This window comes from Pleurodeles waltl, chromosome 5 (assembly GCF_031143425.1).
Source record: "Pleurodeles waltl isolate 20211129_DDA chromosome 5, aPleWal1.hap1.20221129, whole genome shotgun sequence".
Lineage (NCBI taxonomy): Eukaryota > Metazoa > Chordata > Amphibia > Caudata > Salamandridae > Pleurodeles > Pleurodeles waltl.
The window spans coordinates 692,912,949-692,928,163 of NC_090444.1; the positions used below are offsets into that span (position 1 = coordinate 692,912,949).

The 15,215-nt window shown below is 41.6% G+C and overlaps 1 protein-coding gene across 1 annotated transcript in view; it reads left to right on the plus strand.

Moving 5' to 3' along the window:
* Positions 1 to 15,215, plus strand: part of SLC22A16 (solute carrier family 22 member 16) — a 240,291-nt gene that overhangs the window by 79,157 nt on the left and 145,919 nt on the right. The window contains exon 2 of the mRNA XM_069234612.1: positions 5,799 to 6,278. Within this exon, the coding sequence (XP_069090713.1) occupies positions 5,799 to 6,278 (480 nt within the window). The remainder of the gene's footprint in view (positions 1 to 5,798; positions 6,279 to 15,215) is intronic.

A 15,215-nucleotide genomic window follows, 5' to 3' on the forward strand; every position in this document is an offset into this window, starting at 1 on the left:
GTCTCACATCTCTATCACTCCCTTTTTGATATAATGCTACTCTCCGTCTATTCCATTTGTTACCATTCTCTACCACCACATATTCTTTACACGCTTGCCTGACTTTGAATGGACCCATACATTTTGAAAGACCACCAGATAACCTTCCTCATTTGATCTTCACCCAATCCCCTTCGACTACATCACTTTTCTTTTCCATTTCGTTTTTAACATCAACAGTCTTGGGGTAACCATACAACATCCAAGCAGGGGTTAATTTCGAACCAGGTTTCCTGCCTCTCATCATTTCAAACGGAGAACAACCTGTTGCTTTGTTAATGGTGGTGCGATGAGCCCAAACCATATCCTCCACCATTTTCCTCACATCTTTCTCACTTTGAATGGCCATAAGAATGGTACCTTTCACCAAACGATTCATTCTTTCCACCATTCCATTAGCCCGAGGATTGTATAAAGCAGTGCGATGATGAATAATCCCCTGACTGTCAAGAAAGTCCCTCATCTCCCTTGATGTAAGTTGAGTCCCATTGTCAGTTATCAGAATACGCGGAGTACCCTCTTCAAGAAAAACTCCGTTTAAAGTGTCAATGGTACTTCTCGTCGTGATGTCCCGCAGGAATTTGACTATGATCCATCTTGAATGAACATCAACCATGACTAAAGCATTTTGAAAATTATTCCTTATGCCATGAATAGGACCAATAAAATCTAGGCAAACAGTACTCCAAGAAGAACCTGGGTCTGCTATGTGCCCACACACACTCGTGGCTCCAGTTTTTAATCTTTTTTCACTTTCCTTGCAAACCACACAATCTTCCACCCATTGAGAAATCGAATCGTCCATACCAGGCCACCAAAAATTCTCTCTAACTCTTTTTTTTTGTCAAAGTCTGCCCCAGATGACCCTCATGAGCCAATGCAAAAATCTTCCTTCTGATACCCTCTGGAGGTACAAAGTTGTCATTCCTCATTAATAGCTTCCCATTAATTAATGTCAATTCATCAACTAATTTTACATAAGGTCGCACTGCTATACTGACTGTACTCTCTCTCCTTTTTCCCCTTAAAACCATTTGTACCACTTCACTCAATATAGTATCCTTCTCCATACACCGCTCCCAATCTTCAGCCCCAAATGTGCCAGCCCCACAGTCTACCACATCAGACAGCCAAGCTACCGCACCTTCCTCATCTCCACAAACCACTTGTTTGTCATTGACATCTTCACATCCCAACGGCAACCTAGATAAACAGTCCGCTTGAGAATTTCTCCAACCAGGAATGTGTTCAATCACAAATTTATACTCCTGCAACTTGGAGGATAGTCTAGCCAATCTGGCAGAGCTCTTACCAGCCCCACCTGGACTTAAGATTTTTAGTAGAGGTTTGTGATCAGATCGCAACGTAAACTGTATGCCCCATAGAAAGGTTCTAAAATGCTCCACAGACCAAGTAGCAGCTAACGCCTCACGCTCAATCACGGAATAGTAACGTTCACTCTCCGTAAGAGAGCGCGAAGCAAAAGCTACTGTTACCTCTCTCTTGCCAACCACTTGCGACTACACTGCTCCTACGCCACACGCACTAGCATCCACAGTTAAAATCGTCTTGCGAAGTGTGTCAAAAGGTGTTAATATCCCTGCATTACAAATCTCTTGTTTCACCGTGTCAAACGCATGCTGTTGATCAGGCTCCCAATTAAAACTATTACCTTTACGTAACAGTTTCCGTAGACACTCTGTTTTCATCGCAAAGTTTTCTACAAATTTGCTGTAATATTCAATGAGTCCCATAAAAGAACGCAGTTGTTCTTTGTCACATGGAACAGGTACAGACTTAATAGCCTTTAACAAGTCTTCCTTGGGTTAAACCCCACCGCCAGAAATTGTGTGGCTCAAGTATTCTATTTCCTCAACCAAAAATTTACATTTGTCTTTCCTCAATGTTAACCCTGCTTCTCTGAGTATGCGCAACACATCTCTGAGAACTAAATTGTGCTCAGTTTCTGTCTGACCAAAAATCAGGATGTCATCCTGAAAAAATATTATGTTTCGTACTCCTCTAAAGACATGTGACATTGCTCGTTGGAAAACACTGGTGGCTGAAGACAGTCCAAAAGGCATCCTGGTGAATTGGAAAGTGCCTTCCATAGTTATAAATGCTGTAAACTGCCTGGAATCCTCATGCAACCTAATCTGATGGTATGCACTCTTGAGATCTAACTTAGAAAATAATTTTCCTCCCTTAAGCAATAACAAGAGTTCATTTATATTAGGTAAGGGAAACACATCAGTCACCACAAATTGGTTCACACTTCTCAAATCCACACAGAAACAAAGTTTTCCATCACATTTCTTGGTTATAACAACTGGGGAAATCCAGGAAGACGCCTCTACAGGTTCGATGATACCCTCTTTCATCATGTCATCTAGCATTTTCTTCACTTCACTCCTAACTACTATGGGCACCCTCCTAACCCTGTGTTTCACAGGCACGGCTCCTTTTTGTAAAATTATTTTGTGTACATACCCTTTCAACTCGCCCAACCTTTCTCCAAAAACATCTTTCGCATCACTTAAGATTTCATCTAAACCAGCATCACTCACCATCAACACCTTCTCCACAGAATGAGGATCAATAACAATATGTAAGTCATATTGATGAGTCCAACCCAATATAGGAGGACCACTATCAGCTACATATACTTTCCCTTCAATGCTCCTTGACTTAAATAGAATGGGTGAAACAAAATATCCTAATACGTTGATCTTTGATCCCTGATACCCTCTAGGGTTGATATCCTTGGGTAACAACGGCACCTCAGACCAATTCTCAGACCACATTGACCTTGGTACAATGGTATATAATGATCCAGAGTCTACCATCAACTCTACACTTCTGCCCAAAATAGAAAAAATACCCCTTGGTCTCGCTTCTCGCTGTACATCAGTTTCATTTGAGCACACCATGAGTACACGATCCTCCAATCCATTCTCCTCTGCAAAAGATTCCGTCGTAGCCACACGCATTCTATACATATCCTTGCACATTCGCGCAAAATGCCCTTTGCGACCACACTTTCTACACTCCTTGTTTAGTGCATAACACCACTTGGCATCATTGTTGTGAGCAGAACTCCCACACCTGGAGCATCCTTTTGGTTTGGCTGGTTTACCCTCATATACAGGTTGTTTACCAACCACGCTGCTAATCTTAGAAGCCAAATTTTTCTTTGAAACAAGTGCTACCTCCCCCTCTCCCGAGATGATGTCCTTTTTACTAATTTCCTTCATGCATTGTTCCGATTCTTCAACAATTTTGGCTATGCCAATTGCATCCTTAAGAGACTGGTTTTTCGCCGCCCATAAGCGCTCCTGCGTTTTTTTGCTCCGACAATGTACTATAAGATGGTCTCGAATCAGTTCATCCGTCATAGCACCAAACTTGCACTTCACTGAAAGTTCTCGTAAGCTTGAAATAAAATCATCTAGTGACTCTCCTTCTCTCTGTGGTCTGGTGTAGAATTTATATTGTGACATGACGATGTTCTCTTCTTTAGAAAATCTCTTCTCCAAGCGTAATTTTGCTTCATCAAAAACATTCTGCAAAGGTTGACCATCATCATCGCAAATTTCAGGTAAATACTTAAATATGTGATGAGCTTCCTTACCAATAGTACTTAATAATAAAGCTTTTTTTCTCAAAGGTGAAAAGTTTTGTCCATCCAAAGCTAATAGATAATTGTCAAATAAATCTATCCACTCCTCCCAGTTAATGGCTAGTTGTCCATGCAGATCTAACAAGGTAGGAAGTAAATTGATAGAGGAAGCCATCGACATATTACAATGTGTTATATAGTCCACCTTCAGTTTCTACACTTACACAGAAGTATAGCTGCTAAAGTACTTTCCTCTAACAAGAGGTTCTTATGGCAGAAAAAGAAAAAACTCAATGCAGCCGAGTTTCGTCGCTAGGTGACCGCCGTCGGAAATTAAAAAAAAAACTTTATGCTGACTGCGCATGCGCGCTCTCACTGCGAGCCGCTCCGTCAAAAAATACCAACACAGGGACCTCACCCGAATCGTACGCCGAAGTTTCCCCTCACAAGTTCAAAAATGGCACCGGTCACCGGCCTCCACCACTGCGACTCCAACCAAGTTCTCTCCTCACATTCGCCGCTCTTCAAACTCCGGTTCCTTCCATCAGCTGACCGCGACTCGAAGCACGTCTTGTTCGAGTGTCAGCGTGTCACGGATGTGACTGGATCACAATCCCACGCTCGTTGCCAAAATGAAGTGACGAGGCTGACACACCAGCTTGATTAATTAAGGTAATCCACATAAGTTTATTGCCTCGAACAAGTACGACTTCTTCCTTCTTGCCAGTCACATCCAACTGCCTCCAACCGAACCGCCGCTCTCGCTCCCACATTCCATTCCAAACCCTCACAGCACCATGACAACATAACACATCATAACAGATCTCTTCACATCACCTAATTTAAGATTAAGGCTGTTTTTATGCCATTGAAGTCTTTACATGGGTGCAGTTAAACAGTGTTAGTCTCCACTGGCAATACGACTGGGGTGGGAACGTTGGCTGAAAATACCTGGCTGCACACCACCCACTTGTCTTGTGTTTGGTACTCTGGACTGAAAAGACTGAGCAACATAATCGTTGGGAGCGACTGGAAAACATTCTGATGATGTTGTTTCAGTCCTGCTACATTACAAAGATAGACTCTTTTACATTTAGGGAAACATTGAAATGTAATCTCTGCCTGTATGGGGATCTGGGAACTGCATGTTGGGATAAATGTTTCGGGTTTTCAGTAGGTGTAAGTTTCATTATGACTTACACACCAGGAATACAATATCATATAGTGGAGTACATTGGCATAGAGTGGAGAGTAGTGGTTCAGAGTGTAGTGGCATATAGTGAAGTTGTGTGTTGTAAAGTGGAGTGTTGTAGAGTGGAGGGTCATAGAGTGGTGTGTCATAGGGTGGAGTGGTGTATAGAGGAGTGGAGTTTCTTAGACTGGAATGGAACAGTGTAGCATAGAGTGGAGCAGAGTGTCCTAGAGTGGAGTGTTGTACAGTGAAGTGGTGTAAAGTGGAGTGGCGTGTAGTTGCACAAATTTTAAGGAAGTTAGTAGTGCCAGATGATTCCTGTGACCCAATAGTTTAAGCTTCCTGGAAAGCCTGGCAAAAGGAAGTGAGTCCTTGATGTTGCTACTTATGCAAGAGGATCTGCTGTGTTGTCCTCAGTCGTGCAGCTTAGCCAACTGGTTGACATTAACATTATTCCATCTCACGATTGCAGTAATGCAGGATTTTGACAACAATTACCAGGTCATGCACATATAATAGAACTTAATAATGCTGACATTGTTGCCCTGTTGGATATTCTACCCATTACAGTCCATAATACTCGAGGTTTCCCTGCTTATCCTTCTTTTACACAACTGTTGCCTCTCTCTAATATGAAGTAACTAAGATTTGTAAAATTATTTATATGTGAAATTTGTCAAAGTGTTTACATTTTGATTCATAGAGCCCCAAGAGACCACATGGAGTTAACATCATGTAAACAGAAATAAGAAAAAGAAAAGGATATAATATAAGGGTAGTGTCAGTTCATGGCAACGTAGTAGTATAGATTTTTTGAAACTCTGGAAGCCTAAGTAATTTTACCTTACTATCTACACTCTTCAGGTTGTAGTGCATAGTAATGGATTACATGTATTGCATACAAATATTATATGTTTTTTCTAACATTCATTTATTTTCTCGTTACAGATTCCAGGCGCTGATATATTTTACATCTGTCTTACAAGCAGTTGCTTGTGGCATCCACTACCTGGCTTCTGTGTTTATTGCTGTTACTCCCAAACATGTATGTAACATCAAGGGAAATATAAGCCTTATTCTGCTCTCCAATTCCTCTAATCTGTCCATGATAGACAATGATTGGAGTCAGTTGACTTCTGTCAAAGATTATGTTGTGGTCCAGCTGACAAATGGAGAGACTTGGGAACTCAATCAGTGCAGTAGGTCTATGCGGCATGAGCCTTTTGATCTTACTTATGACTATGTTGGAAATAAGTCTACGTTCCCTTGTTCTGATGGGTTCATCTATGACCAGACGAAGGTGAAAAGCAGTGTTGTTACCGACTGGGACTTAGTGTGTCAAAGAGAATGGCTTGCAAAATTAATTCAGCCCACCTTCATGCTTGGAGTCCTGATTGGAGCTGTCGTTTTTGGAGACATCGCAGACAGGTAATTAAATATGAGTGTTTTAATTAGTAGAGAATGCCCTTCTTTAGTGACCTGGCATGATAGCTGTTAAACAAAACATAATTTTCAAGTAAGGTTCATATTGCTTCTGGGCAACAGAACTCCAGATGACCATAATAAAAAAATAAAAAAATACGATTTTATTTAAACTATTTTTTGATAGATGTACTTAGATGTTATACTATCATCAGATAAGCCACATTTCTGCATGTGTATTTCTCAAGAGACTTAATAAACTACCTAAACAAATTTCGGAAAACGTTTAAAAAAGTATTATTTGTGGAAAAAAAAACTTTAAAAAACCTTCAACAAACAAGTTGTATAGTTTATTCCTGTCTATCCCAAGTTAATAATAAATAAATATCAGTAGCAAACGTATCGAACATTATATGTAATACAAAAGTAGGGCATTCCCTGACAATTACACATTAACAGTGAGCAACTAAAAACTAAGTTAAAATGCAAATTTAAATCACTACTTGAAAATACTTGCTTGTTGCAGGCCAAACAAAATCATCTCCCCCACTGTTGTTCGCAGAGTTCAGGGCACGTGTACAACAGTGGCGTAGCATGGGGGGTGCAGGGGGGTCGGCCGCACCGGGCACAACATCTTGGAAGAGACTAAATCCACGGGTTAGGGGGCGCAAATTACTTGCCTTGCCCCGGGTTAGGGGGCGCAAATTACTTGCCTTGCCCCGGGTGCTGACAACCCACGCTACGCCACTGGTGTACAAACATGCTTTGTTTTCTGCCAGTACATCCTTAGGATTTGTTTAGTGTGGGTAGTGTCATCATAGTTCAGCTTGCTAACATGTTGCGTAACTAAGGGCGATTTGTCTCATTCAATGAAAATCAGCTCTCAATTAAAACTAAATGAGTCAGTCCTACAACTCTGGAGGAGAGATTAAGTAGTTGGAACAACAAATTCACAGATGGATTACAAGCAGTGTGCGTGTCCAAAATTATATTGTCTCGCAAACAGCTTTGACCTAGAAATGGAGTGTATAAAGTTAGTATAATTAGGCCTGCATTTGGGCAGTTGGGTGACCCACTTGATATCACATTTATTTATGCAGTGAGGGTTGCACTCATATTGCTCTTGATTTTGTTTTTAAAGTGCACTGTAATCCGTGCATTTTTAGGTCCAAGACATGACACATTTTACACTACTGAATGAGTTATTGTGTGACTATTTAGATACACTGAGATGTGGCGAATCAAGTACAACCCTGGCAGGGACTTCACTCTCTTTATTGAATTTCACAGTTCCTTTAGAAATAAAGGGCCTGATTTAGATTTTTTTGGCGGAAGTGTTACTCCATGACAACAGTGAAGGATATCCCGACCACTGAAATATAAATCCCATTGAAAATAATGTGATTTAGATTTCGGCGGCGGGATATCCGTCACCGTTGTGACGAAGTAACCCATCCGCCGAAATCTAAATCAGGCCCAAAGTCTGCACCCCTTGTGGTTCTTCACCATTGTCAATTATGGAACTTGGATAATGGATATTGTTTAGTTTCCTAAAAACATTTTGCATCTCCTAAAGCATCATCAGAATTATATATTTATTGGAGTTCAACAGTGGTTAAACGTGCTGGGTTGATAAAGTTATAAATTATAATGAAACATTCTCTGTCAGTTTTTTTTGCCACACACAACGACACAAATACCTGTAAATAAACTATACACATATTTCAAAATAGGAACGACCAAGTGAATTGTTTTAATTCTGAAGAGTGACGGAAATAACATCGGAACAAATCAAGACACTTGACTTGGTAATGGGCAAACGCAATATTTTAGCTGATACCCGATTTCTATACATTACCATTTGTGTGCATTACAGTTTTATCTGTAAAACTGCATGTCCTTACAAATGTAGTGATCATTTCAGTGGAAAATGTGCTGTGTGTAAATGACAGAGCTCTACCACACCAGTGCTCCCCAAAAATGCACAACCTGCTAAACACTACACCCTTACAACTCTTCTGCTGAATAGGCGTGGCTCATTTGCACACTTTGTGAAGCATGGATTTTTCACTATCCTTATGACTTCAGTGAAGTGACGATAATGGCAGCACCCCCCCCTCAAAATTGTTCCAGCTTCCTCCAACAGAGGATGCAAATGGCACTGCCCATGTCATCCGTCATATGGTATAGATGATTTTATCACCCCATGTGTATATTTTAGCCCAGAATAAGAATCCACAACTCAAAGTCTCAGCCCACTCTCCATCTTTACTAGTACTGCACAGTGATCGAAGTGCATTAACATAAAAGCAGTGGAACTGTTATTCTATGTACAATTGAGTGGAGTCAGTGAGTGTGGGGTGGCTTAAAGATGTGGCTAAAAAGAACACAATATTTTGTAACAAGTTTGTTGGTCTTTCTCTTTCAGGTAGCTACATATGAAATAACACCAGTGGCGGCTGGTGTTCAAGGGCTAAGGGGCTGCGCCCCTAGCCTTTTCTGGCCTCTCTAGTGAAGCATAAATTTAATTACATGATGAAAGTAAAACATTTTCTGCACATTTTATGAGTAAAAGTAGTGCACTTTGAAAAGCCCCACTGTGCCTGCATCAGTATGTGGCTGAAAGCTCCACAGTAGGGCTGACAGGGCTTGCCCACGCAAAGCCCTTACATTTTCTCAGAACGCAGTGACGTCCCTGGCTTATCTCCTCCTCCACCAGAAGCCCTGATTGTAAACAGCCTGGAGCGTTTTTTGTTCAGCCCGGGTTTTTGAAAACTTCATGTCACTCCGATATTATTCTCCACCCTTTCCTATTTACTCAAATGGTGGGGTGTGATCAGAAGGGTCTACGTACCAGAGGTCACATTTTATTAAAAGAATGTGGCATTGCGCAAAGAAAATCCCCAGTCTGTGGCAGAGAAATTGAATAAATACAATAAATAAGTCCATCCAGGGCTCTCTGGGAGACAGGAGTGTGACCTGAAGACCTCAAGTCATAAATATGCCAAAGACAACCCAGCACACAAGTAAGGTGGAGCTCTATCTTTTTTTACAGACAATAAGAAAATAATCTGTGATCTCCTCTCCTTTCACTGCCTCTGTAGGTGATTTAGTCTCTCAAAGGCAGTAATGGTTCCAGTAATTTATCATGGCTAGTTATTGTTTTATTTCTTCTGCAGACTAATGACGTGATGTGTCATAGTAAACATGTAATCTGCAGCTCAAATAAACGTGTACCTTTTATCACTGAAACTGCTGGATACTGGATGGGTGAGGCAATGTGTGTTTGTTTGAATGTGTTTGCAGGGCTTGACAGAGTGGCTGAGAAAATGTGGGTGTCTGTGTATAAGAGTTGTGTGAATGGCAGTGGATGAGTAAATGGGTAGGTGACCAAAGGCAGTGGGTGAGTAGGTGAATGGAAATATGTGGGTAGTGAGGCTCTCTCACGAGGTGCAATTCCGTCTTGTATTTGTGCCCCACCACTGCTTTCAGTAAACAGCCACCACTGAATAACACAACACCCAAATAAAAAATAACTGCAAGTCAAGCTATTGGTAGTAAATACACTATTACCTCTCAAAAACAATACATCTTTGCCTCTATGATGCTTCAGTTGACTTCATCAATTAAAGCCTGTACTGGCTCCTAGACAGACTTTACAATTGCTGATTTACCAGTTGTGCAAAGGTACATTTCTTTCAGATGGCAGGCACCCTGCAGAGAAACCTGATGTCTTCTTTATCTCTCTGTCCCACCCTTGGCTCTGCAGCACATGAGATCCCCTCCTCCCCTTCAGCTAAGGCAACTCAGGTATCAGAGTTAACCAATCCAAGATAGTTTTGTGTTTCATCAAAAAGAAGGGGAACTGTTTTTGTTGAATTAAAAACGTACAGGCATGTCGTTCCCCATTCATCCCGCCCACTTCACCCTCTGGTATTGCAATAGCATAGAACGAGCCAGTGTTGTAGGACTGTGGTAAGGCAGCTTACTAACCTTCCCTTCCAGTATGGGGGTGTGCCCCTCTATGATGTTTGCCAGTATTATTTCAGTTTCTGCAGAGGGCATACATGCTGACTATGGATGTTTAAGCAGGTCTTTTTGTTACATTTATTTTTATTATTACCTTATCACTTCTCCTTCAATGAATTAATTGGGGTAAGAGAATCTATCGATTGGTTAATTTTGGGTCCTTTTTCTTCTAAAGGGTGTAATGAAGATGTGCTTTTGAAGTCTGGGGTCGAGCTCTTCTTGGAGGAATGAGGTTATCACATTTTCACAATAAGAATATTGAAGGCATGGCAAAGCGCAGTTTTGATGGAAACTAATATTGTTTGTTTGCTGGTGGTATGAAAATGTGATCACATAGATTAGTTTTTCAAATTAAGGTTTGTCTATGTTGCATCGTTATTTCATTGTTAAAGTTGCAACCATTCGTTTTGCTATCTCTAGTATGTCCTCCAAATAACCTCTGTGACAGAATTTGTTTTTCATTTTACTTTTTTCTCACTCAAACGCTTCTGTCTTTCTTAAAATCCGGTTTATGTTGAGAATTCGGGAATATTATTTTAACAAACTATTATGGTGACTTTTGTAGTCTGTTGCGGCTGGTGTTGGGGACGGGTGGTGGGGTGGGGAAATGTACCTTCCGCATCCAAATCGCTGCCCCACTGAAGGCACAGGCTCCCAGCCTGCACTGCGGCCAATCCTAACGCTGTTCTCATGCTGCTGACGCTCCTCTACCGTAGCGGAGGAAGTGCCGCTGTTTGTAGTGTAAAAAAATGTCCCTCTCAGTTGGTTTTATGTACACACTTGTTTTCCATCAGTTGGTTTTATGTTCAACCTTCACATTTATGCTCATTAGATATTAATCATGTTGTTACTGACTGTGTTTGTGAATTTTCCTTTGAATGTTTCTCATTTCATTGAAGTAATTCTATAGTTTCTTCATTTGTCCAATCCACACTATGAAAACATTGTGTCTGAACATCAGAAACATTGTCACGTGTTTGCTGAATTTGTATTCATTAGTATAAGTGCTTTTTCGAAGTTAGCCATGATTTTTTTGGCATTTCAGTGGGCACCCAATGAACCCTGTGAGGAGCACAATGTTTTATAATATACAGTGTGGCAATCTATATTTGTAATATTGCAATGATTTTAATTGCTGCGTGAGGGCTGTAGCAAAGCCAAATGGCCTCTCCTTTTGGACCTATTGGTTTTGCCAGTGGTTTCAGCCATGCTGGACAGCATCCCCAATGCTGTGCAGCATTGCTTTTAAAAAGAAAAAAAACTGCAAACGTAACGGGCCACGTTATTTTATTGGCAAGCACATCATTAATCCAAGTTGGATCGGTAAACAAAAAAAAGTAGTGTGGGTCAGTGGAAGCAACATGAAGGAGGAAGCAACAGGAGGGTGGGAGGTGCATAAACAGGTGGGTGCTGGTGAGAGGAAACAACACAGAGAGCACAGATGGGGATGGAACATGGACAGCATGGAACGTGGCGGAGCAAATAAATGAGAGAGCAATATGGAGCTGGAGGAGAAGCACATGGGTGTAAAAGTAACATTAGGGATAAGCACATGAAGGATCACGGAGGGGCTTGAGGGAGAAGCACAAGGGCTGTGAAAAAGCAACACAAGCGAGTGTGGTGAAGGAGTACACAAGGGAGGCATCTGAAAAACCCATTCACTAAAATGGAAAATAAAAAAATAATTGTGAAAAAGGAGAAGTGAAATGGCGCAAGTAATGCATCCATGCTCCATTGAAGGAACAAACAGGAAGAAAGCTAATAAATAAGAAGCCAGCAAATGAGAATGACAGTGAAGCCAAGCAATGGTAAGCAATGGTAGGGCTCTAATCCCATGTAAGTTAACAATACTTCTATCAACAGACAGTGCATGCTTTTTCTAGTAGGAAAGGCCTAACAAGTACTACTTTCCGACTCCAATGACTTGATGCTAGAATATGCACAGCTTGTGAATCTAGAAAAAGGTTAGGCTGCAGAGCGATTGGTACAGGTAAGTAGCTATGTTTCTTTCCATACAGCAATGTTTCTTCTCCTTATGAGTCTCTTCATGGACCCTCACCCTCCTTCAGCACTACCGGTTTCTGCAATACATTGTCTTTTTCCTCTTCATTTAGGGGTTTTGTTCAGCACACCACGTCAGGGGTGATTTTGATGTTTGGATTGTTCTTTGCCTTCTTTGAGTTGAAATTTTAGATGAAAGGAACTTGAGCCTGGGAGCCAAAATTATAAATGATGGTCCTATGACATGGAAAGGTGCTTAGTAGCCACTGAATCAACTTGAGACAAACTGCAGAGTTGCTGGCATGAGTATGCACCTTAGAGAAAAGCCTCGCTCACGGATAAAGTGAAGTTACTGAACACATTATAAATCATTCTTGGCCATGGTCGCATGATTGTGCTGTTTGTCAGTAATCTGTGAAAAAAAGGAATAAAGCAATATTAAATAGAATCTGAGCTTGTAAGATGACAACTAAATGTTGTAAAATAAGAAATAATATGTTACTCATAGAAATATTGTTGCCTTTTTCCTTGCCTATATTTCAGATCTCCCTATTTGTTTTAAGTATGTGCCTCTGCGTCATTGCGGAAAGAAAGGCACTGTGCGTGCTTTATTCACAAAGGTAAACTTACTCTTTTGGTTTAAATTTACAATTTTTTTGCTAATCTCAAACTCTGAGTTTAGTTTTACATGTGGTATCTTTAGGACTGCAGAGACAGTTCTGTCTTTATTTATACAGAGTTCCCTGTAGTCGTATAGCTACAATACGTAAAACTACACTTGTAGTTTGTGAATAGCAAAAAAATAGCAAACAAATTGTACAGTTACACTAAAAGTGTAGGTTTTTGTTGCAAATGGCCCTTTCTGCTGGGTCACACCCAAACCTTTTGCCTTTTACCCTCCACTTTTTGCTGAATTTGTTTTTCTTGGCCTTAGGACTCTGAGAATCTTTTCATTGCTGGCCAGTACTAAAGTGCATGTGCTTCTCCCCTACACGTGGTAACGTGGTAACAGTGGCGTATACACAATTGGCATATTTAATTTACTTATAAGTCCCTTGTAATTTGGTATACTACGTACCCTTTGCCTGTACATTAAATGCTACTAGTACACCTCCAGCACTGGTTGTGCCACCCACTTCAGTAGACCATAAACTTGTCTCGGGCCTACCAATGCAGAGCCTTGGTGTGAAGTTTCACTGCCACTTTGACTTGGCATTTAAAACCCCTTTAAAACCCATTGCCAACCCTTAAACTCCCCTTTTATTACATATGCCACCCCTAAGGTAGACCCTGGTTAGACCATATGGCAGGGTGCTTTGTAAGTAAAAAGGAAGTACACGTGCTTTTATGTTTTACATGTCCTGTAGTGAAAAAGTCCCAAATTCATTTTTCACTACTGTGAGGCCTGCTCCTCTCATAGGCCAGCACTGGGAATTCCTTAATACACCCTTAAGCTGTAATTCCTGAGCAGAAAGAAATAGTTACATCATGTTTTATATCTTTGGGACGGTAATGATAAATCCTCCTTACTGGTAAAGTTGGATTTAACATTTACTGTTTTAAAAATGCTACTTTTAGAAAGTGGGCATTTCTCTGCAAATACTGGTCTATGTGCCTGACAGCCTATCTCCAATACACGTCTGGGGTCGGTGACAGCTACACTTTAATTCTAGATAGCCGTAACTCAGGAAAGATAGGTGTGTCTGAGTATCCATGCACATAGATCTGCATTCTGATGACCTTTCCTGGGCAGGATGGGAAGGAGGGCAAATACTTCACTTGAATAGGCAGCATCCTGTCCCCACCCGAGGACTGATTACCCCAACAGATAGCCTGGCAGACAGTACTAGGTTGAAAGGGATTCTTGTGCACTCCAGAAAGCTCCTTGGAGTCACTGTCTCCCTCCCCCCCCCCCACAAACACATATCAAAGGCACTTCTGGTTATAAGTTTAAGTCTCTGACCCCCTAAAATTAGACACTACTGGACTTGTAACTGAAGCTCTGCCAGAAGAACTAGTGTGCTGCTTAAAGGACTCAACTGGACTGCTGATCTGGAAGGCCTGCTTTTTTGTTTGTTGCCCTGCAGCTTGCTGCTCTCTGACTTTGCTGAAGGAGAGCTGAGCTCTGCTTTCCCTCCAAGTGATCTCCAAGGGATTGTTGGCTAGTTGTCTGTTAAAGATGTCTCAGAATCATAAAAAACTTTTTCCTCCTCTGCGTTCCTAGTGGTCTCTGCCACTCGTGAGTCTTGCAGCCCAGTTCCACACAGGTCAGTGCTTCGCTCTCCCACCTGCATAGGGGCCCCACAAAGGTCATCGCTTTGCTTAGGATCTGCACTGAGGATTACAGGGGTCAGCGCCCATCTCTGTTTGAAATTACTGTACCTGCTTTGGACACCCCAGCAGCGCCACTATAAGTTCTGCTGTGACACGTTGCTATGGTTACAAGGAGTTCCCCAGCAATGCTCGCCAACACTGCATCAGCCACCCACATTAGCAGCAACAGGACTGTGTTCTCCATCACTGGCATCCCCTCCTGACCGGACCAATGACATGGGCCCCACCTACGAGGCCCGCCATCAGCCGCCTCTGTGCTCAGCGCTTTCAACCTCATCGTCCCCCGCCTGTAAAAGTATTGTGCTCATGTTTACAGCTGGTCTCTGCTACTTCCCGATTGACCCAAGAACCTGAAATTACCCTGGATCGAGTGACCATACTTATCATTTTCACTACCGTGCCTCTTAAAGCACTGTCCTATTTTTTTGTGTGTGTGTGCATGCGTGTGTGTGTCTTTATACATTGCCTCTTTAGATAAGCCTGACTGCTCTGTGCCAAGCTACCAGAGGTTGAGCACCGGTTATCTCTAAGTGTGTATCTAGCTTGCTATGACTAGAGTGGTAGATCCTGCTTGTACAT